This window comes from Aricia agestis, chromosome 5 (genome assembly GCF_905147365.1).
Source record: "Aricia agestis chromosome 5, ilAriAges1.1, whole genome shotgun sequence".
NCBI classification, from domain to species: domain Eukaryota; kingdom Metazoa; phylum Arthropoda; class Insecta; order Lepidoptera; family Lycaenidae; genus Aricia; species Aricia agestis.
This window is the reverse complement of record NC_056410.1, coordinates 13,651,490-13,673,683: the sequence shown is the minus strand read 5'-3', so window position 1 is coordinate 13,673,683 and position 22,194 is coordinate 13,651,490. Positions and strand designations below refer to the sequence as shown.

General features: G+C 37.8%; 1 protein-coding gene and 1 long non-coding RNA gene across 3 annotated transcripts in view; one reads left to right on the top strand and one right to left on the bottom strand.

Moving 5' to 3' along the window:
- LOC121727497 (opsin, ultraviolet-sensitive-like) overlaps nt 1-20,229 on the top strand; it is a 38,540-nt gene extending 18,311 nt beyond the window's left edge. For both annotated transcript variants that reach the window (XM_042115385.1, XM_042115384.1), the window contains exons 2-3: nt 13,722-13,852; nt 19,107-20,229. In XM_042115385.1, coding sequence (XP_041971319.1) covers nt 13,722-13,852; nt 19,107-20,125 — 1,150 coding nt within the window. In that variant the 3' untranslated portion in view covers nt 20,126-20,229. The remainder of the gene's footprint in view (nt 1-13,721; nt 13,853-19,106) is intronic.
- On the bottom strand, nt 5,712-7,311 carry LOC121727522. Its single transcript, XR_006035688.1, has 2 exons — nt 7,235-7,311; nt 5,712-5,748 (listed from the first exon to the last, which is right to left on the bottom strand). It is a non-coding gene; the product is annotated as an uncharacterized LOC121727522 (long non-coding RNA).
- Nucleotides 20,230-22,194: the final 1,965 nt, after the last annotated feature.

Genomic DNA, 22,194 nt, shown 5'->3' with positions numbered 1-22,194 from the left:
GTTATTATTAAAGCAAGTTTGCTTGTTATGTTGTTATACATGAATCATGATAAACAGTAAAAATATACTTATCCTGAAAACTGTACAACTGTATCATGAATTCATGACGTGAACCGGTCGGTTGCAAAAAAGCCGGATAATGAGATAGTACTTTTTGCTGATGACACTTCACTTATTTTTAAAGTGAAGCGACAACAGTCAAATTACGACGAGGTAAATAGTGCTCTCTCAAAAATAGTACACTTGATTCACATAACATTATTTCGACAATAATGTATAAAAGAGCTTGTGGCGGTACCCACAAGGCCACAAGTCACAACTAGCGCAACAATCCTGCATCGCGCTATCAGAGTTTCTGAGAAGGGCAAGACAATACTTATTAAACAACGTCTGAAATGACGTCAGTGGGCTTCGGTCACGCTCGTCGTCCGTCACAACTCACAATGTACTTTTGCGGCCACCAGTCACCACGCATACGCCACAAGCTTTTAGGACAAAATTACTATAATATATTTCGTACTATTGTTTAATCCTTTGTGATATTAATACGTATTACTCAAGAACTCCCTAACTAAGCTCTATCTAATTGTAAACTTTGCAAAACATATCCCATCGATATTCCAGACATACGACTACGGTACGTTTCCATTCGAGTTACAACTTACAAGCTTTCTCCTTGCTAACATTACGAGTAAGTTAAATTGAGTTTTTTATATAACATTTTATCGAAAATCTTCTCTAGATATTCATGTGCACTATAATATAATAATATTAATATAAGCAACCCTAGTTTAATCACTAAGATTCAAGCAGCATCTACGTAATAAAGTGAATTATTAAAAAAGTGCGAGTCGGACTTGCGCACGAAGGGTTCCGTACCGGTATATGGCAAAAATAGGCCAAAAATTATGTTTTTTGCATGGGAGCCCTCCTTAAATTTTTATTTTATTTTAATATTTTTACTAAATATAGACATATAATTATATAAGGACTTTGTGAAAATTTTAAGCCCCTACCTGTTGCCAAAATCACGTTTATAGTAAGGCCCCCATTACATTTCCCCCAAAGTCCCCTTAAATCTTAATTTTATTTTATTTTTAGTATTTGTTGTTGTAGCGGCAACAGAAATATACAGTGTGTGAAAATTTCACAAGTCTAGCTATAGCGGTTCTTGAGATACAGCCTGGAGGCAGACAGTCAGACAGACAGACGGACAGATATCGAAGTCTCAGTTATAGGGTCCGTTTTTCCCTTTGGGTACGGAACCCTAAAAAGGACAAGGGTATGCAATATTTGAAAGTACTTGAGATAGCGAAAAATGTTGGAAAGAGTCGCGAGCTGGGTTTTGACAAATCTGCATCATTTTTTTTATCAATTTGCCTACAGCTGCAGGATTCAAACCAACTGATTTTAATTACTAATTTACACACACCATTTTTAAAATGATATTGAATGTACTTCTTGGTGGAAATTCATGTTTCACACCAATAATTATACACTTTTCTTGCATTAGGCTCAGATCACACCGAAATGGCAGCGCAGCGTCGAGCATTTTCAGTGTCAGAATATGATTTTAAGCTTTATCTTAATTATTGTTATACATAGTACTTAGTAGGTACCTATCGCTTGAGAAACTTGGAAAATCTCGCGGCCGCTGCGCTACCATTTCGGTGCGATTTGAGCCTTATTCCACTTTGCTGCATACTTTGGGGGGTAATGCTCTATGTTTAAAACTTATATTGTTACCTAACTCTACTTATGTAAGTTGAGTTATGTAACAGTACAAATTTTCTAAAGCTTTTTGATTTCCAATTTTACTTGAAGTAGTACGAGTAACATATTACATAATGTGCCCTTTGTCTTTTGAGCTTCAATCTCAATTCGTTTATATACGATTTTTCACTGTATCATCTTTTAGCTGTGATCAAGCGTGCGTTTGATCTTACAGTACCTATACTTACTTTTATCATACTACTCTATGATGCTGCTCCAGGGCGGAAACTCTATCTTCAGCTCTTTTGTTATATCTTGGGCCCTTATTAGCCAAAGTGCCGTCGTAGTTTCACAATCAAAATTAAATTCATATAAGGCACGACTAAGGAGTAAGGACGTACATACATTTAAATTATTTCAAAGAATTGTATAGAAGTCTTTGTTTTATTTATAGTTTCGACACTGATTAACAGAAGCAACCTGGTAAAGAGTTCCGTCGGTTTTCGACACAACATATTTATTTATATTTATATTTATGGTTTTATATTTATGGTTTCCATAAACAAGTTATGTAACAATACAATAAAATGTATCATAGACATCCTGAAAACGCTATTAAATGTGTTTTTCACCCACAACAATATTGCAGAGTGTGGTTATTTGTTGCATTCCTACCTTGGCATAACTGGAACATGCATATTTCCAAGTTAATTGATTAAAAATTGCTATTTCACTCCGCGGAATTAATAACACAAATAGTAAAATGTTTTATGGGTTATCATGTATTTACCAAGTACCAAGCGACCTTTCTTAAGAAGAAAGGATTTTTTACCCCGAAAAAATTACAAAGAAAAGGGCAAGTTTCGTACACAATGTAGTATCTTAGTAATAATAGTACTGTGTAATAAAATTATTTAATTGTAACATTTCATTTTAGTATTAGCTACAAGTGAACACGAGTATGTAAAGACTAAAGACTTTTTAAGATCACCAACGTCCGCGCACATGTGGATGCACATGCATTGCAGATAAATTACGAAGCCATTGCAATGACATAATGTTATCATTAGGGAACCATTCGATTATCATTCCAGCTTCATAACTCATAAGCCAGATATTTTCTAGTATTTACAAAGAAAAAAAACTTGGAGAAAACCATTTGATGTTCAACAATTCCGGATTCTAATCACGTTAGGAAATTACTGTTTCACAACATAAGACTTTTTGTTACATTCACTTATGGAATTCTTAACTACGAGTCTCAAATCTCGATAATATCTTTTATGTACGATAATCTCCATACTAAAATTATAAATGCGAATGTCTATCTATCTGTCTGTGACAGATAGATAGACACACATAGACAGACAGTATGTCTGTCTGTTCCCTCTTCACTAAATATTAAAGGAGGGGCATTCGTACCCACTAATGTATCACTTTGAGACATAATATTATATCAAATTATACTATAAAATATTAATTCTCCAAAGTGATTATACATTTACGGTAAAATGCGGAAAAGGTTAGATTTAGAAGGTTTTATTGTTTTCTCATACATTTCTTTAAAATATGAAACAATAATATTATACTAAAATACAATACTTTGCTCAAGTTTTCCATAAACGATTACATTCCAGAAATGATTCCTTACCAGCGACACTATAAATTGATTCAATAATACAGGCTGTTTTTTTGTGATTTTTCTTACCTTCTACCCTCGTTAACTTTTTAGGGTTCCGTACCCAAAGGGTAAAAACGGGACTCTATTACTAAGACTTCGATATCTGTAAAAAACAACACTTTCGCTCCATAACGGTACGGAACCCTTCGTGCGCGAGTCCGACTCGCACTTGGCCGATTTTCTTCTCCCATGGTTTAGAGATTTTACGTCATACAATAAAATGTACTGCTTTTCAAGCCCTTCCATTTGAAGTATGTAGAAGTGCTACAGCTTGAGTACGGGCTCCATACAAAAATACCCCTTGATCTTTATATAAAATGTTACTTTAATAAAATATATTATAATAACCTACATAACAGTAAACAGATCGTATTAACTAGAAGAAAACCAATTACTTAAAACAACAACAGTCTTAGCAGATTGGCATTTGACAAGCTTAAGTCAAAGTTTTTAGGACTTTTAAAGGCCGTATACACGATCGGTTCCAACCACCAACAGAGGTCACCTTGGTTGGGTCAACAAAGTTGAATCTCTATCTACACGTAAATCAACTCGTCTGTCTTAGGCCTTGGCTAGGCTGTGGAAAAGTGAACAATGGGATCACTATCTAAACCTCAAAAGACCGCAATAGCGCTGGCTTGTATATGTGATGAAAAAAAACGTAAAAAAGACGGTTGTAGATGAAACTGTGGTTAAAAGAAAGAAAAACTTCGAGCCACTTAATCATTTTAAAAATATGGGGAATTTTAGAATGGACGAAAATTCTTTCAACGAATTATTAGAAATGATGCGACCCTTAATTACAAAAAAAGTTACAAGACCTGTGTCTTGTTTTGTAATTAAGGGTTCATTAATCACTGTTGATGCAAAAAGCTGTGTCTGTGCAAGAACGTTTAATAGCAACGTTAGGATTTTTGGCTACTGGCGCTACACACCACATGCAACGCATCCGACGATCAATGTGCGACTGAACGCCAACAAGCGTCTACACGGTTGCGTTTCAACTCAATGTTCTCTATTTGACATTGGTCGTGAGAGATGCGCTCACTACCAAGGTTATTGAAGGTTATTTGGTTGGTCAACCAAAAATAAGCGTCTACATGGTTGATTTTTGTTCCAACCCTACCAAGGTGACCTCTGTTGGTGGTTGGAACCGATCGTGTATACGGCCTTTTACGAAGGAAGGGAATGTAAAGTGCAAATCATAAAGTTAATATACCTATATATTAACTTTTTGGTGCTTTAAGCTTTATTTTTAGCCCCAATTTCACCAACGTCTGTTAGTGTTAACAGCTTGTTAAAATGTAATGTCTTCTCTTTCATTCATATGAAAATCGAAAGAGGTAACGTGATACTAATTCCGGCGTTAACTTTAACAGTCGTTGGTGAAATTGGGGCTAAATCTCACACTTTAACGGATGGTATCAGGGAATCTACAGATTACCTAGGTAATGTGCACGTTATCGATTCTGCATTTTAACGATTATAATATAAAAATATGCGAATTATTATCTGTGGCGTTGTAAAACAAACAATATCATCCACTTAACACCTTTGAAATGTAACAGTATAAGTACCTACATTGAATTGAGTAGATATGTAACCTTTTAAATTGTCTAGGATCTCGTAGGGTCTCGTAGTGGACATTACTCCAGTGATATATACCAAACGTTTATTTTGTTCTGTAAAATATTGCGAAATTTGTCAAACCCAGTATAATATGTTTATTTTTCTCTATGCTCAAACCTATTTCACTGTCTCTCGGAATATTTGTATTTGTACGAATATGAATAACTACATTTCTAGGTAGATAAATTGCAGAGGTGCCTTAGCGGAGCCAACAATTATTGCTAGTGTTTATTTAATAATAGAAAAATTCGCAAGTTAAGTCTTGATGATTCGGTATACATGGAGTATGATACTCACAGTATATCATATACTGTGAGTATACGTTACGCGGTTTCCACGTAATAAACGTACCTGCCGTCTGCGTGATCGAAATTACGAAAAATGTCTAGTGGTAAGCAAATTAAAACAAACACTTACTTTCAAATTATTATTGAATTACATACTATAATTAGATATACTTTCTGGTAAATATCGGTAATTTCAAGCTTCACCCTTGTTATTATCGTCAAGTGACTGTGGGAAATATATCTTGGTATTCTGTAGCCAAGTCTCCAAATCCTCTTTTATTTCATTGTAAGATGAACCATCTTCAGCGAACATTGGATTTGTTTCCGGAATGAGCATATTTCCTTTTGTTCCTTTGAAGGCACGAAAATTTGTTTTCTGACTGCCAGGATTTTTAATTTTGTCTAGAAGGTCCTGTAAGTAGTTTACCAGCTTCTTGTCTGAAAAGTAACCAGATGCTTTAGGTATATTATGTGAGATTTTCTTCTCTGTGTCATAGAAAACGATAGATATATAAAATTTTCCTAAAATAGATCTGCATGTCTAAAATGATGTAAAAACTTGTACAGTGTTTTTTTACCTTTAAGGCGGGGATTAATCTCAATCCAAAACGATAACTTTGCACACAACCAAAGACCAAGCGTATACGCATCGCAATAAGATTCATTTATGCTTAGCATAAAACTGTAGTCAGTCGAGCGGATCTTCTCTATTTTTCATGTTTTTTTTTAAATATCTTTGGAAATAAACATTAAGAAACAAAATTGTTCGGTTAAAGAATTTTTAATATACATTTACTAACAATTTATTCAAATAAAATGTATAATTATCCTAGTTAATACTTACATTTCGATGAAATAGATTTTTATCGGAGGTGAGTTTGTAAATTAATTACAGCCAAAGTATTAAGTTTTATTAAAATGTTTATGGTTTAAGGTATTTTAAATATTGTGCTTTATACCTCATATTTTTTAAAACTTCGTTATTATATTGGAACTAGGTAAACTGGAAGTCGCGGAATAACAAATTGGGGTTTATCCTCGCCTTAATAAACTATTTTATTTTATGTAACACGCTACGGTCCACCTGTGCAGTTATGCCTGTGCAGGTGTCACTCAAAAGTCGAAATAATTGATTTCTGATTTAGCGCCGGTCGCCTACGCAGGCCTAAAAAACTGCACATATTGTCTATTCCCACACACATGCCGGTCTACCTGCGCAGACATACCTGCACAGGTAGACCTCTCATATACAGGGTGTAACAAAAATAAGTGATAATACTTTAGGGTGGGTACGTGTTCCTTGTAGAGAGTTCATTGTGAAAGTAGCAGCGCTGAAAGACGAAAAATATTTTTCACTTTTGTATGGGCAAGGGCCCGAGCGTCACGAGTTTCCCCATACAAAAGTGAAAAAAAATTTTGGTTTTTCAGCGCTGCTACTTTCACAGTGAGCTCTCTACAAGGAACACGTACCCACCCTAAAGTATTATCACTTATTTTTGTTACACCCTGTATACCATATTTTGACATTACAAAACATAATATGAAACTATTACATTGTGCTATTACGGCCGAGTCGCACTCAAAGCGAATAGTTACTTTAATTTAATGAAGATTTTAGGTACATCGCCATATATTTTCTGTAACTCTTAATTAAATTTAAGTAAAGAAATAATTAAATGTTGATTTTTTATCTGGTGGATGGCTTTTATTTTTATTAAATGTATTTTGTTACCTTTGGACACTTGTCCAGATATTAAAGTTTCAGAAACATCGTAAATGTCATCTGATCTAACGAAACCCGCGAAGAAATACACACAGAAAACAACAAGAATTACTTTAACGTAATGCATGATTATATATTTGGTCCTCTACCTCTAAAGTACTTAAATAGAAAACCCTAAATTATATACTTAGCCTCTAATACATCAAGACTATAAAAACGAAACAAGTTGCAATCTCTTAAAATAATACCACAATACAAAATATATTTAAATACACAGTAGCTTATCCCAGCCGTGATCTTAAGGTGCTCCCTTACCGGAAGCATTCGCGTATCATGTAACATCAATCATCATAGATTCGACTTTGAGCATTCCTTAGCAAGCTGACTTTACTGTCAGTTGTCACGTAGCATTGATGTTACAATTTCTTTCAAGATATTACACATTGTATCATTACAAGGTGCGCATTGATGCGCATTAGATACTTGGCGTTAAGAGCTCACCTGACTCTAAAAATCAAACATCGTCCTTCTCTCTTCACACTCACGCCCGTCTTTCATATGCCAGGTGAAAAAGGACGGCGCGGAATCATCGCCGAGTTAGTTTAACTTGAATAAAAGACGAACTATAATGATTATGAAAAAAGTGTTTTGAGCAAATTTAGGTTTTATCAATACCTTTTTAGATATTAAAAAAAATTAAAGAAAAGACAGCAAACTTCGAAGATCCAAGCAAAAAACAAGGTTTTTTGTAAAAAAGAAACTATCGAGCATTTTTTGAGTAATCGTGTTTTCGTCTTGAGCATTTAATCTTTATGAACTGAAGTTACTTGTGTCAAAAAATCAGTTTTCTAGACCTTACAGATTTTGAGATCTAGGTAAAAGTATGTAGTCAAGTTAGGGTCATATGGGCTCTTAACATATCGAGCGAAGTCCAGTTCCAATATCATCTAGAGGGTAAGGCCAAGTTAGCCTCGGAGAAGCTTGGTGTTCTTAACAGAGCGTGACAGTACTTCAGTCCGGTCCAACGCCTACAACTCCATAAGGCGCAGGCCTCATATTTAATATTGTTCTCATCTCTGGGCAGGGGCGCCAAAATACCAACTGCTCCCTCTGGATCGTATCCAACGAAGGGCTGCTCGAATTGTTGACTGCCATAGTGTTTCAAACAGCTTGGACCCCTTGGAATTACGCCGAGATGTAGCTTCACTCTACATCCTCTATCGGTTGTATCACGGGAAGTGCTCTGAGGAATTGTTCGGAATCATACCACCTGCAACTTTTCGCCATCGTCCCACGCGAAAAACATACCAATTACCATCCTCATCACCTTGATGAGTGGCAGTCTTCCACCGTGCGTTTTTCGCGTAACTTTCTGCCGCGCACTATAAAACTCTGGAACGAACTGTCCCCAGCAGTAAAGGCCGGCAACGCACCTGCAGCTCTTCTGATGTTGCGAGTGTCCATGGGCGACGGTAGTTACTTACCATCAGGTGACCCGTTTGCTCGTTTGCCCCCTTATTTTATATTTAAAAAAAAGTAATGCTCGGTTCTCCTTCCTCACTGATGTAATGCTCGACCCTGTAACGTTACATTACAAGCGAATGCTCCCGGTGAGGGAGCACCTTTACGATCAATAATTTCATGCAATAATAGATCATTATAAGTTTAACACGTGCGTGACATTATACATCATTGTTTTTCGCTCTAAAGATTTTGAAATCACTGCTATGTGTGCGTGCGAATAATTTGGGTTGTCAAGTATGAAGATGGTTTACTTTATATTATGTATACTTACTGTGGCTTTAACTCGATAAGAGAACAATAACAAGTTTATAATACATCATTAAATATTTATCTATGTTAAAACGTAGTAAAACCAGTAACAATCGACAAGGTACTGTTATGTTACATTTGAACTGTAACATGACAGTAGCGCTCAGTGCGCCAGTCTGAGTGCAAGTGAATAGAGGATTAAATAATAAATATATTTAATATTCCTTTCATTATTCGTATTATATAAAAAAAGCACGACTTAGCCCGGCCGCACATTGTCCGAAATTTCTGATCAGAAACAGTTGAACGTCCGCGCTGTCTCTTACATTTTGTACTGAGCCGAGTGAGCTCGAACTCGCCGGAAGGATATTTCGGATAGTGTGCGGGGTGGCGGTCCGGCGAAATTCAAGTGTTTCTGATCAGAATTCGGACAATGTGCGGCCGGGCTTAACAAGCGATTACAAAGTACAATCCAGACTGACGTAACTTTCGAACCACTCATTGTTTAACACCAAAATTGATCTCAGAAGATAAAGCGTTCTTAGCCAGTTAGGAGGTTACGATGCCAAGAAAGAACTGACACACTCATTTCGTAAATCACAACACACCCTTGTTTTCCGCGGTGGTTAAAAAGGCCTAAAGAAAATTTCATTACTTTTCTCAGTAATGAATGACGATTGACTGGTGTTTCATAAAAAAAACCCTTTGATGGTACCTTATGGTACTCAGGTAATCCATTAGGTCCCATTAGAGCTCTTTATTCTGTCGCTAATGTACCTTACGTTAGGTATGTTATAATTTATAAATAAAGGGACAAAATCATAAAACAAACTAATATTATAAATGCAAAATTGTGTCTCTCAGTCTGTCTGTCTGTTATTTCTCCACGCCCAAAAATTAGGTATGTTGAGCCCCGGAAAAAGACATATAATAAAGACACTTGCTGTCCTGGAAAAATGTACGTTTTCCGCGTCATAAACGAATTTTAACTCCATAAAAAAACGCAACGGTGTTGTCGGCGTTATCTAGTTCTTTATAAATACATATGTCAAACATACCTGCTCATTACCTACTAGTTTATTTCTAGTACAAATAATCAGCCAAGTGCGAGTCGGACTCGCGCACGAAGGGTTCCGTACCATTATAGAGCAAAATTAGGCCAACATTGTGTTTTTTGTATGGGGGCCCCCTCAATTTTTTATTTTATTTTAATATTATTATTAAATATTAAAGAACACATATAACTTAGAACTTCGACAAAAATTCAAGTACCTACCTGTTGTCATTATTGATATAGAGCTAAAAAGGCCAAAAAATCACGTTTGTTGTATCGGAGCCCCCCTTAAATATTAATTTTATTTTGTTTTTAGTATTTGTTGTTATAGCGGCAACAGATATACACAATCTGTGAAAATTTCAGAAGTCTAGCTAAAGCGGTTCTTGAGTTACAGCCTGGAGACAGACGGACAGACATCGAAGTCTCAGTAATAGGGTGAAGGGCCCCGTTTTTACCCTTTGGGTACGGAACCCTAAAAATTACATAATTTATTCATTTATAAAAAATTACATAATTATAATTGTATAACAAAGTATGAATCTTTTTATTAGAAGGGAGTAAGTATAATGTTAACAATATTACTTATATTTTATTCCATGCAGAAAACCTAGTCACGGATATTTGCACGCTGCGCTAATAAAATAAGATATAGCTCGAATTCATGAATTCAAAGTGCATTTGACCTTTATCTTTCAATTAATGTGAATATAAAGTGGAGTTTATTGGCAGTACTAAACAGAATCCGTCGGTGTAGAAATAGCTCGATTCTGGCAATGAAATTAACCAGGATTAGTGGACACGGTTGACATAATTAGGTACCGTATCTGTGGGCCGCAAATCGCAAAGTATAAATTACCTGATCATTCGACACGTGTGAGAGACTGACTACTGAGGAACCTCAATATACTTCATCACAAATTAGGAAATTGCAAAACGGATTTCCGTTACGGTCGGCACGACCCGGAAACGTGATGGTTTTGGAGCCGGGTATAACCTAATAGTCAGGGAGCCCTAGAACAAATTTTGTTTTGATTACTAACAAGCTATAGTCCTACAAGTAGAACAATCCATATTTTAGGACCATCAAATCAAAGTATGAAATCCTTTCTATCTCTGTTAGCTACCACTTTCGAGATTTTTCGCAGATAAAATGTTGTTTGTCTTATCAAAATGAAGCTACTCACAAAAAATGGCCTAACAGACAAGGATAAATTTTTTAACGATAACGTACAGACGTTGTTAACACAGAGGGTGGATCTTTTAATTACACGGGCTTTAACTATTATTTAGCGATTATGATATAAAATGTTGCCATTATCCGTAGTAAAGCTATGTTGAAACTTGAGTCCGTCTAGTTAAATTAAGCATCAGAAAAATTATAATTTAAGTTTTAACACAGATTTTTTTATGTAAATTTGATTGGATGCTAACACTAAATCAATATTATGTTTATTGTCTAGATATTGATCGTGATCGTTATTCTTACAGTGATATAGGTACTTTCGCCTGGTTCTTCCTGTTCTTAATGACAACATAAAATGGTGTCTTCTTGCGGTACTCGTGAAACTCTAGAGTCTAGACTCTAGACTCTATAGTTTTAGACGTCGATTTGTCTAGCTAGTAGGTATAAGTTATAACCATTCTTTTACAGATAGATAAACCTTTGCAATAGCTCTTGATTACCTACCACTAGATAGTAATAATAATTTGAAATGTCCTCCAGTTTTCAACTTTCTCGCGTTTATAAAGTTTAAAACATCTTCAGAATTACTGGTGATCTTAAACATTTTGATTATTGTTTAATTTACGTTACAACTTGTTTAAAAAATAGCGCATAAAAAAGCTACAAGAATTTATAAGCTTTATATAAATTAGTAGTTATTTAAACTTATTAAACTGGTTCACAGTTTTACCGCTGATTAAAGAAAACTTTTAAGAATGTCGGTTAAAAGTTTAACAGAAAATGGTATTAAATACCTAACGTTTTGTAATCTCGTATGTTTTGGCATGTCGTTCTTTTCTAAGATTCAATAACATGGTTTTAAGAGGGCAACTAACCCCAAAAATCACAGAAATGGATATAGTATAGTATATATGTTATAGTCAAAGTCCGATACACAGTCTCTTCGCGGAAGGACTGGTTTATCCTAGGTTTGGCCAAAGCCGTTAGGCGATCCCCGAAATACATTTCAATTTCGCCCTTTGCCTGAAGTATTTTTAGTCTAACCCAGGAGCTCCTAACTTTTCAGTCAAACGTCGAAAGTAAATTATTCTGTTTCGGTTTTGGCCTAGTCAATCCTAGAAGCGACTGCAAAACTCGGTCAAACGTTGATCTGAACATGTTTAAAGGTTCATAATGTCTCTCGCGGTGTTCGGACCGATTGTTTTGTCATTTCATGTTCGTTCATTGAGCACACGCTCAATTGTGTACGCACGCACACGGGCGTGTAATTGTGTAAAATTGAAGATGAGTGAATCAAACGGTGTTGTTGTTACTAAAAACGTGGATAAAGAAGTTTATTAAAACAATTAACATTAACATTAATGCCTCACCATGTCAGAAAAATGATTAATTTGCCACTTTAACTACCTAAGAAATTATTAAAACAATTAACATTAAAGTTAATGCCTCACCATGCCAGAAAAATGATTAATTTTCCATTTTAATTACTTAAGATATTATTAAAACAATAAACATCAAAATTTTAAAAATGTTATTTTTTTATACTTACCTAATCTTACAAACTAACCTCCGTATATTCCAAAGCATTTATTTATTTATTTTATACTTTATTGCACATCGTACAAAAGGCGGGCCTAATGCCACACGGGCCACGGCATTCTCTCAAAGCATCTCAAATATAAAAGTGAAAATCACGTAAGCTGACCAATCAGGTATCAGAACTGGCAGAGTTAAGCGGTTAAGACTTGAAAGCTGCTTAAATGATAAAATGCTTCCAAATATACAAAGATAAGACACTTCATACCTATATCGGAGTTTGACTCGTCAAACCCCGATTTAATAAAATTGTGTTTTGACGTTTGCCTGACCAAATTAGTCCCTCCCAGGTTTGACGAAAATTGTTTAGTCAAAGGCCGAAAATTTACATTTGTTTGGGCTTTGACTAAGTCATTCAGTCTGACCTGAGGATTGACCAGTCCAACCTAGGAGCGCCGGAGCTTCGGAGTTTGCCTATAACATATAGACTAGATCCATTTCTATGCCAAAAATCAAACATCGTCCTTCTCTCTTCACACTCACGCCCGTCTTTCATAATATGCCAGGTGAAAAAGGACGACGCGGGTTCATCGCCAAATTAGTTTTTTCTCAATAACTCGATAAATATATAACATTTTAAAAATCTGCTAGGTCGATCTCTCAATGATAGAATTTTATACAATGTGTTAAAATATTAACTTAGTTCAATGCACGGTTATGGCAATAAATGAAAAATTCGTGAAAATTAGATGCATCTTTGTGATTTTTTTCTATCGAGAAAATTTTAAGATATCGTGGTTTTGCTCAGATCGAATTCTCGGAAATATAATGTAGTGATCTAATTTTAGAGAATGAAACAATTCGGGGCTTATTTTCAAGTATAAAAATGAATTATAAAATCGGCACTTTAGGGTTAGTCGCCCCCTTAATATTATGATCTAGTAACTGGTATTTAGACATATCACATAGCCGAGAAACCCTGCCAAAGAAAATATGCCACAAAAACGTAGAGACGTCTTCAACATTGACGTAGACAAAATATTACTACGGTACAAATTACAGTAGAACTATGTTTATACGAGTAATAGCCATTGGCAGAATTTCTATGTAATTAAATATTATTGTTTTAATCGTTCCAGGTGCCGATCGCTCCGGACGCCCGGCAATATTCTCGTCGCAAATCTGGCTCTCAGCGACTTCCTGATGCTCGCCAAAACCCCCATATTCATAGTCAACTCCTTCCACCTCGGCCCTGTACTGGGTAGGACAGGTGAGGCAAAGTTTAAACACAAATAATGCTCATTTTTAGGTAAAAGAGCGTCCATAATTTACGTGAGATACGTGAGACATTTTTGGGATATTTTTACTGCTGCACTCAGAGACATTTAATTATGATTAATCTTTAATTTAATGAAGAGTTTGACAGATAACGTATGGCGCTTAAATGCCGAAATTTTAAATCTCACACGGCCTACTGGCCGCTCGCGAAGTCCCTCAAAAAAGATACTGAGAGCGATATGCCTCCATTAAACAGATCAAATCGTCCTCCTGCACTGGAGGATATTGACAAAGCCGAATGCTTGGCCGACACCATAGAAAATCAGTGCCGACCTAGTACTCTCCCAACTGACCCCGATCATGTTAATCTAGTCAATACCGAGGTAGAAAGCCGACTCATGGCCAACTCATGGCTCAGGCCGGTGGATGCGGAGGAAATCAAAGATATTATTAAAGATTTGAATTCCAGAAAGGCCCCAGGCCTGGACGGTATCTCAAATAAAACCCTTAAATTACTACCTTCCACTATAATTGAATTACTCGTGAGCATCTTTAACGCCCTTTTACTAGGATGTTCATTCCCAGATATTTGGAAAGTAGCTATAATAATAGGTATCCACAAACCGGGTAAACTCCGGACGGAACCAAGTAGTTACAGACCAATTAGTTTAATTAGTTGCCTCGGTAAAATTTACGAAAGAGTTATACTACGACGCCTAAAAGACGTCATAGTTGATAAAAAACTCTTACCTGATGAACAATTCGCATTCCGCGAATTCCACAGCTGTCCCGCTCAGGTACACCGCCTAACGGAGTACATATTAGAACAAAAGAACAATAGGAAACCGACTTGCGCTGTTTTCTTTGATGTCGCAAGAGCATTCGACAAAATTTGGCACAATGGGCTAATCTATAAACTTTTTAAACTCGGCATTCCCGATAGTCTTGTTATAATAATAAGTAACTACCTCAAAAACCGTAAATTTCGATTTAGAGTCGAAGGCATTCTGTCTTCACTTAGAGATCTAGAGGCTGGAGTACCGCAGGGCTCGGTTCTCTCCCCGACCCTCTACAATCTCTACACGTCCGATTTGCCCACCCACCCTCGAGTACAAAAAGCGCTATTCGCGGACGACACGACCCTTTTCTTTGCTCATCGCCAAATAGCTTTCGCGTCCAAAAAACTCCAAGAAGCAGTTACCGAACTCGGTAAATGGTTCGCTAAATGGAGAATTGAACTAAACCCCGACAAAAGTCACGCTATATTATTTAACGGACTAAAACGTAAGAAAATGCAACCTATTAGTCTGCACGGAAAATTAATTCCCGAAGTCACGGCTGTCAAATACTTAGGAGTAGTACTAAACAAGTCGATGTCATTCACGAACCATATATCGAATACCGTACGTAAAGCGAAATTTGTATTATACAAATTATATCCTTTACTCAACGCAAGTAGCAAAATGTCCTTAAGACATAAGCTCACATTATACAAAACATGTATAAGAACGATACTCACTTATGCGTGCGTCTCTTTCGCACACATAAGTGACAATCAGATGAACCAATTGCAACGAGTACAAAACCGTTTTTTGCGCATGGCAACAGGTGCCCCCCGTTACATGCGAAACATCGACTTGCATAGAGACTGCGAGCTTATCACTATCAAAGCCTATATCAAAGAACTCTCAGAGAGATTCTTTGAGAAAGGCAAAGTACATCCCAATCCGCTCATTCGTAAGGCTGTGGACTACGAACATGACGCATCATTCCGATACCCCTTCAGACGGCCTAAGCATATCTTAGCCGACCCTGTTGACCCCATCACAGAATACGTAACGTACTGTGTACAGTTACGTAAACACAAATCACACTCACCCGCGTGGTTAGTACTGCACCGGGGACGACGCCGGCGCCTTCCCCGAGGACTTAACACGACCCGAACGACAAACAGACAGACCGACCGAAATCCGGTGCCGAACTCGATCCCGGGTTCGAGTTCGCATGCGGATAGCATAGGAACACACCTAAATCATGACCGCGACCGCGACATTGTCGTAGAGAGCTCTACCAATTACTTTGACATTAGAACATACACGCGTATGTCACCCCAACCGGACTCGGAAGGGGAGAGGGACGGCCCTCTTTTAAGCAATAACATTAATAACTTGAGCTCATCTACCGCGATAACTCGTACGCAGCTAGTTTGTGCTACCGCGCGCGAGCAGCCTCACTCGTCTGAGAGTGAGTAAGGGGTCGGACCCCTTAAGAGCAGGGGGGACCCGTGTCCCCACGTCAGATAAAAATAGCTTATTTTCGTAGCTCTCCCCAATATTGCCCGTCTAGAATGTCACACGTGTGACTTTAGGGGATGGGGCCAGCCCCCCCTCATTGTTTATTTCCAAACCAACTAGCAACAGACTAGTTATAGCCACGATTAAACTACCATGGTCTTAACCAGACCAGTAGCTTAGACCCTTTCGAAAAAAAAAAAAAAAATTTTAAATATTATGTTCCACTCTGAGAGCGTGCACGACAGTAGCGCCATATTACAAACGCAGTTTTAGGGGCGTATGTCAAAAAGTAAACAACAAGAGCTTGTTTATTTCGTATAATAAAGTAAATAAAATATGTTTCGAAAGACAATAAATGGTCTTTTTAGATGGATTGTGAAATACTAAACAAGTTTCCAGCCCCAAACTATGCTGAAATGAAATAAATTGGTGTTAGCAGAACATATTAAAAATAAAAAATAAAATATCTTTTTATTCAAAATGGGTATCATGCACGTATCATGAATTCATGATACACTTTTTGAAAGTGGAACGAAGAAACTACGTTGCCTACCACCGGTTCGGGAACTACCCCGCCGAGAAGAACCGGCGTAAGAAACTCGCACGGGGCCATCTTTTACTAAAAAAAATGAAAAATTACAATGTTATGGCTTACTTACATCTATGTAACAAAAATAAAATAAAAGTAACCTGCATGGAGCCACCCTATTCCCAAGGTGTGCTGTCCTCGAAGAAATCATTGACTTTATAATACGCTTTAGCACACAAACGTTCTTTAACTTCTTTTTTAAATTTGTTTAAAGGTAGATTTTGAACATTTTCTGGGATTTTATTGTAAAGGCGTATACTTTGGCTAGTCTGAACATTGGTATTGCTAACTTGTTCTTATTTCTATTATTTACATTAAGATTATCACTTTTCTTTTTGAAAATATTTATGTTCTTTCTAACATATAACAGATTTTCCAAAATGTATTGAGATGTGACGGTCAGAATTCTTATTTCTTTAAATTTTTCTCTTAGAGATTCCAAAGACGACATCTTATAAATAGAACGAATAGCTCGCTTCTGCAGCACAAATATTGTATTAATGTCTGCCGCGTTTCCCCACAAGAGGATGCCGTAAGACATTATGCTATGAAAGTAGCTAAATTAAACTAATCGCACGGTCTCTACATCAGTGATTTCACGAATTTTTTTAACAGCATATGCTGCGGAACTAAGCTTATCTGCCAGTTTTGCAATATGTGGACCCCATTGTAACTTACAATCCAGCGTTATGCCTAGGAATACGGTGGTGTCTACTAAATTCATTTTCTCATCATTTAATAGTACATTGGTTTGTACTTGCCTAACATTTGGCAAGATAAATTTTAAACATTTTGTTTTATTAGAGTTCAAAAGTAAATTATTAGCATTAAACCAATGTACTATTTTTGAGAGAGAACTATTTACCTCGTCATAATTAAATTGTCGCCTCTTCACATTAAAAATTAGTGAAGTGTCATCAGCAAAAAGTACTATCTCATGCTTATCTTTAACAAGATAAGGTAAATCATTTATAAAAATGAGAAAAAGAAAAGGGCCTAAAATGGACCCCTGTGGCACACCTAGTTTTATTTTGGTTTCATTAGACCTTATGGAGTTAACTTCCACCCTCTGGGTTCTATTTGTAAGGTAAGGTTTTAGAAATTTAAGTTCCGTGCCCCTTACACCATAATTGTGTAGTTTTCTTATTAGAGTATCATACTCCACACAGTCAAATGCTTTAGAGAGATCGCAGAAAATACCAAGTGCATCCTGCGACCTCTCCCAATCTTCAAAAATACTACACAGAAGACTAATGCCTGCATCTGTTGTAGACCGACTTTTAGTAAAACTAAATTGATTATTATGTAATAAATTATTTGAGTTAAAATGGATTTAAAATTATTTTTTCAAAGATTTTACTTAAAGTCGGCAATATGGATATTGGTCTATAGTTGGCTGCTGCTGCTGCCAACTGCTGCTGCTGTTTTTTTTGCAGTCTACGATACAAAAACAATTAAGACCAATTTCTAAAAAATTCAAAACAAGATTGGCAAGTTTGTTTGACTACTAACTGATCCCCTTTTGTTGCATATTTTTGCCACGACAAGCGCGGCGATCGCTTTCTTTACCCCCTCCACCCACTTCGCACGGTCCGATACTTTTATATTTTAAAAAATTGACCAAAATATGTGTCAATTTTGGCTAAGTAAGATAAATTGATGTGAAATTTGCCTTAAGATACCTATACTCTCCAGATTGTCTTACGTAATTTGTGGACACCCCTTAGTAGGTTCTCATAATATTGATCTCGTGTTAGAAGAACATGAGCTGACTACGGAGTACGGATGCTGTAAAATATCTTAAACTAACCGAAACGCCGGGTATTTGAATACGTTAAATAGAGCGCGATAAAATCCATGAAGGTAACCGCTGCCTACGTTCTACAAATAATAAACTTTTCACGGCATTAATAATAATAAATGACCGCACGAAAGCGTCGAATAATTTTGATATTATAATAATTACGTACTTACATTAAGAATGATTAACGACGTGTTGGGAATGAAGTACTTATGTGATAATTTGATAAAGTATGTCGCATGTCTCACGAACACATAATATTATAGGTACTTACCTAGTATGAAATCGCTCTATTTATCGAAATTCCGTCGACAATACATTACCTTTGCTATATTAACAAAACTATCAATTTTTTGTACACTTGTACCTAAAAATATAAGTTTTGTAAATAAAACACTTCGTTCAAAACACAAAAGAGAAGCAAATACACCTAGGCATAAGTTTACATTGCGTAGGAATGTTTGTTTCTCGACCTACTACCCGCTACATAATCCAGACAAATCCCGTCCCGTTGTTTTCCTTAAGAATTTGGATGTCTTTCTTCATAAACGCTATGTTTCAGGATGCGTGATCTACGGGTTCGTGGGGGGGCTGAGCGGCACGACGTCGATCGCGACGCTGACGGCGATCGCGCTTGACCGCTACTGGGCCGTGGTGTACCCGCTGCAGCCGCTGCGCGCGCTCACCGCCATCCGCGCCCGCCTGCTCGCGCTCGGCTCCTGGCTGTACGCCGCCGTCTTCGCCACCATCCCCGCCCTCGACGTCGGCTACGGCCGCTACGTCCCCGAGGGCTTCCTCACCAGCTGCAGCTTTGACTACCTCACCGACGAGCTCAAGCCGCGCTACTTCATCTTCGTCTTCTTCTGCGCTGGCTGGCTCGCCCCGCTCTGCATCATATCGTACTGCTACAGCGTCATCCTGCGGATCGTCGTCGGCCAGAGGAACATGTCTAATAAGAACCAGGAGCAGCGCATGTCCTCGAGACACGTGAAGGAGCAGACGAAACGCAAGGCCGAAGTGAAGCTGGCCGTCCTCGTGATCGTCGTCATAGCCCTGTTCTTCGTTTCGTGGACTCCGTACGCCGTCGTCGCGCTGCTAGGCATCTTCGGCCAGAAACATCTCATAACTCCCACCACTTCGATGATCCCGGCACTGTTCTGCAAGACGGCCGCGTGCATCAACCCCTTCATCTACATCATAACACACCCCAAGTTTCGGAAGGAGCTGCAGAAGCTGCTGTTTAAGGACAAGTCCCGACGAATGGGCGGCACGGTTCGCACCATAGGTTACACGGAATCAAACAAAATTCGCCGACCGAGCAGAGACTTGAGTGAGACTGACGTCGAAGTGATCGAAATGAAAGACATTCCATATCAGAACCCGGGCGCGGCGTACAGCGCGGCGCCCGTGCGGACCGTGTCGGAGCACGTGGCGGGCCGCACGGGGTCGCAGCGCTCGCACACCAGCGTCAGCATGAAGAGTTTCGAGGAGAGTGTCGTTACGCCCCCGTCCTGGTATTCAAAGCCCCAATTTTCCAAAAAAAGAAGTTTTAGTAGAAGTTCTTCCAAAAAATCATTTTAAAATTTTCGCAACTTCCTCCCTTATACGACATTTACACTCAGCCCTGTTGGACAGGGAAGTGGGGAGGGAAGTGGGCAGCGTGAATATGTAAATAGGTGACTCGCGCTGCCACTACTCATGCCGCTGCCATTGCCCGGCGCTCCCTCGAGTGTCGGTTTTTCGGGCGGAAGCTTCGATCACTAATATACAAGATACACAGTCCGCGGCAAAAAACGACCTCACTAAAAGAGCACCAAACGCAACATTCTGGTGGACTTTCGATTTAGTAGTGCTCGAACGCTCCGCTGGGAAACATGTCCCAGTGCTCGTTCAACAATTATTGTAAAAGTCGTAGTTTATCATGCCCACTTGAAATATTCGGGTTATACACTGTGTTTCTGTTCCATTTGGTGGAGTCGCTATTAATTATTATTTATTTTATTGAGGAATATATTTTTTTTAGGTTTCCTCGAGATCCAGTTAGATGTGGAGATTGGATATCAGTTATAGCACGGCAAAGATGCGAACAATTTTTCAAGCCGACTTTAGCGAGCGTTGTATGTTCTAAGCATTTATATTCAATGTATACACGTATATCTAATATGTTTAATTTTATAGTTAACTATAAAATTAAACATATTAGAATAACATAATATTACAAGTAAAAATAATTACTCCACACTTTATACATTAAACTTTGGAAAAATTAAAAAATGGACTATTAAAATTATTACAATCAACAAAAAATGTTGAACAGTTCGACTCCACTTATACTTCACTGAAGTGAAGTATGGAACAGGGTGAACCCTGTTCCAGCGTGCGGCCGAAAAATTATTGAAGTGCTTTTTGGAATTGTAATAATTTAAACTTTAAGACATATGGACGATGGTTGAATTTAGTTTGAAGCGTGCGTCGTTCGAAAAAATGTATTGCTTTGTAAACACACATTGTACATTGTTTTATAAAAAGATCTTTAATAACTATTATTAAGGTTGATTTTTAAAAAATGTATACTTTTTTAAACACTTTTACTCAGCGACAGATTTTCGAGAGGTTTTGTATGGGACTGTGTATCTTGTAAATTAGTGATCGAAGGGCGGAAGTCAAAGGACGGGCAGCGCGAGCGCGAGTGAGAGTTTACATTCAGCTCTCTCGCTCACTTGCCGCCAGCGTTTTGAACGAAAAGCACGTGCGACAAAATCCACAAAAATGTCACCGCCTACAACACCGCCGCCAACTGAGTGGAGTAACGAGAAAATCATTAAGTTTTTTTCTATTTCTATGAATTTCCCTCATCCACAATTTCCTTTTACTACGACGACGGCGTCTTCGATTCGATCTGTTTTTTTTAAATGAAAATAAGGGGGCAAACGAGCAAACGGATCACCTGATGGAAAACAACTTCCGTCGCCCATGGACACTCGCAGCATCAGAAGAGCTGCAGGTGCGTTGCCGGCCTTTTAAGAGAGAATAGGGTAATAGGGGAGGGTAGGGAAGGGAAAGGAAGGGAATAGGGGAGGGTAGGGGATTGGGCCTCCGGTAAACTCACTCACTCGGCGAAACACAGCGCAAGCGCTGTTTCACGCCGGTTTTCTGTGAGAACGTGGTATTTCTCCGGTCGAGCCGGCCCATTCGTGCCGAAGCATGGCTCTCCCACGTATCAAATGTGTTTTGATCTGTTTTTAAAATATGCATAGGTATATTTATATATACTCAGCAGACATAATGCTGTCGCCGCAACAGTTTCGATATCCGCCATCGTTGCGAGTCGTTACGTAAAGGAGTATGAGGGCTGAGTGTGACCACCCACTCTCCTCTATAATGCCGCAGAAGTATTTGAGGCAATATTTCCGACAGCGGCAGGAGCAGTGGCAAGGGCTGAGTGTAAACATGCCATTACATACACTTTGGTGCAATTATTCATATTAGCTGGTACAGTCATATTTAACTGTTACTGTCATATTTTGTGTTGTTCACCTCAGTCACAGTATAGCAATAATATATTTGCTATACTGTGCCTCAGTTTACACTTTACAGAAATGTTTGCGAAATAATAATTGTAGGCACTTATTTTTAAAGGACCTAGATTT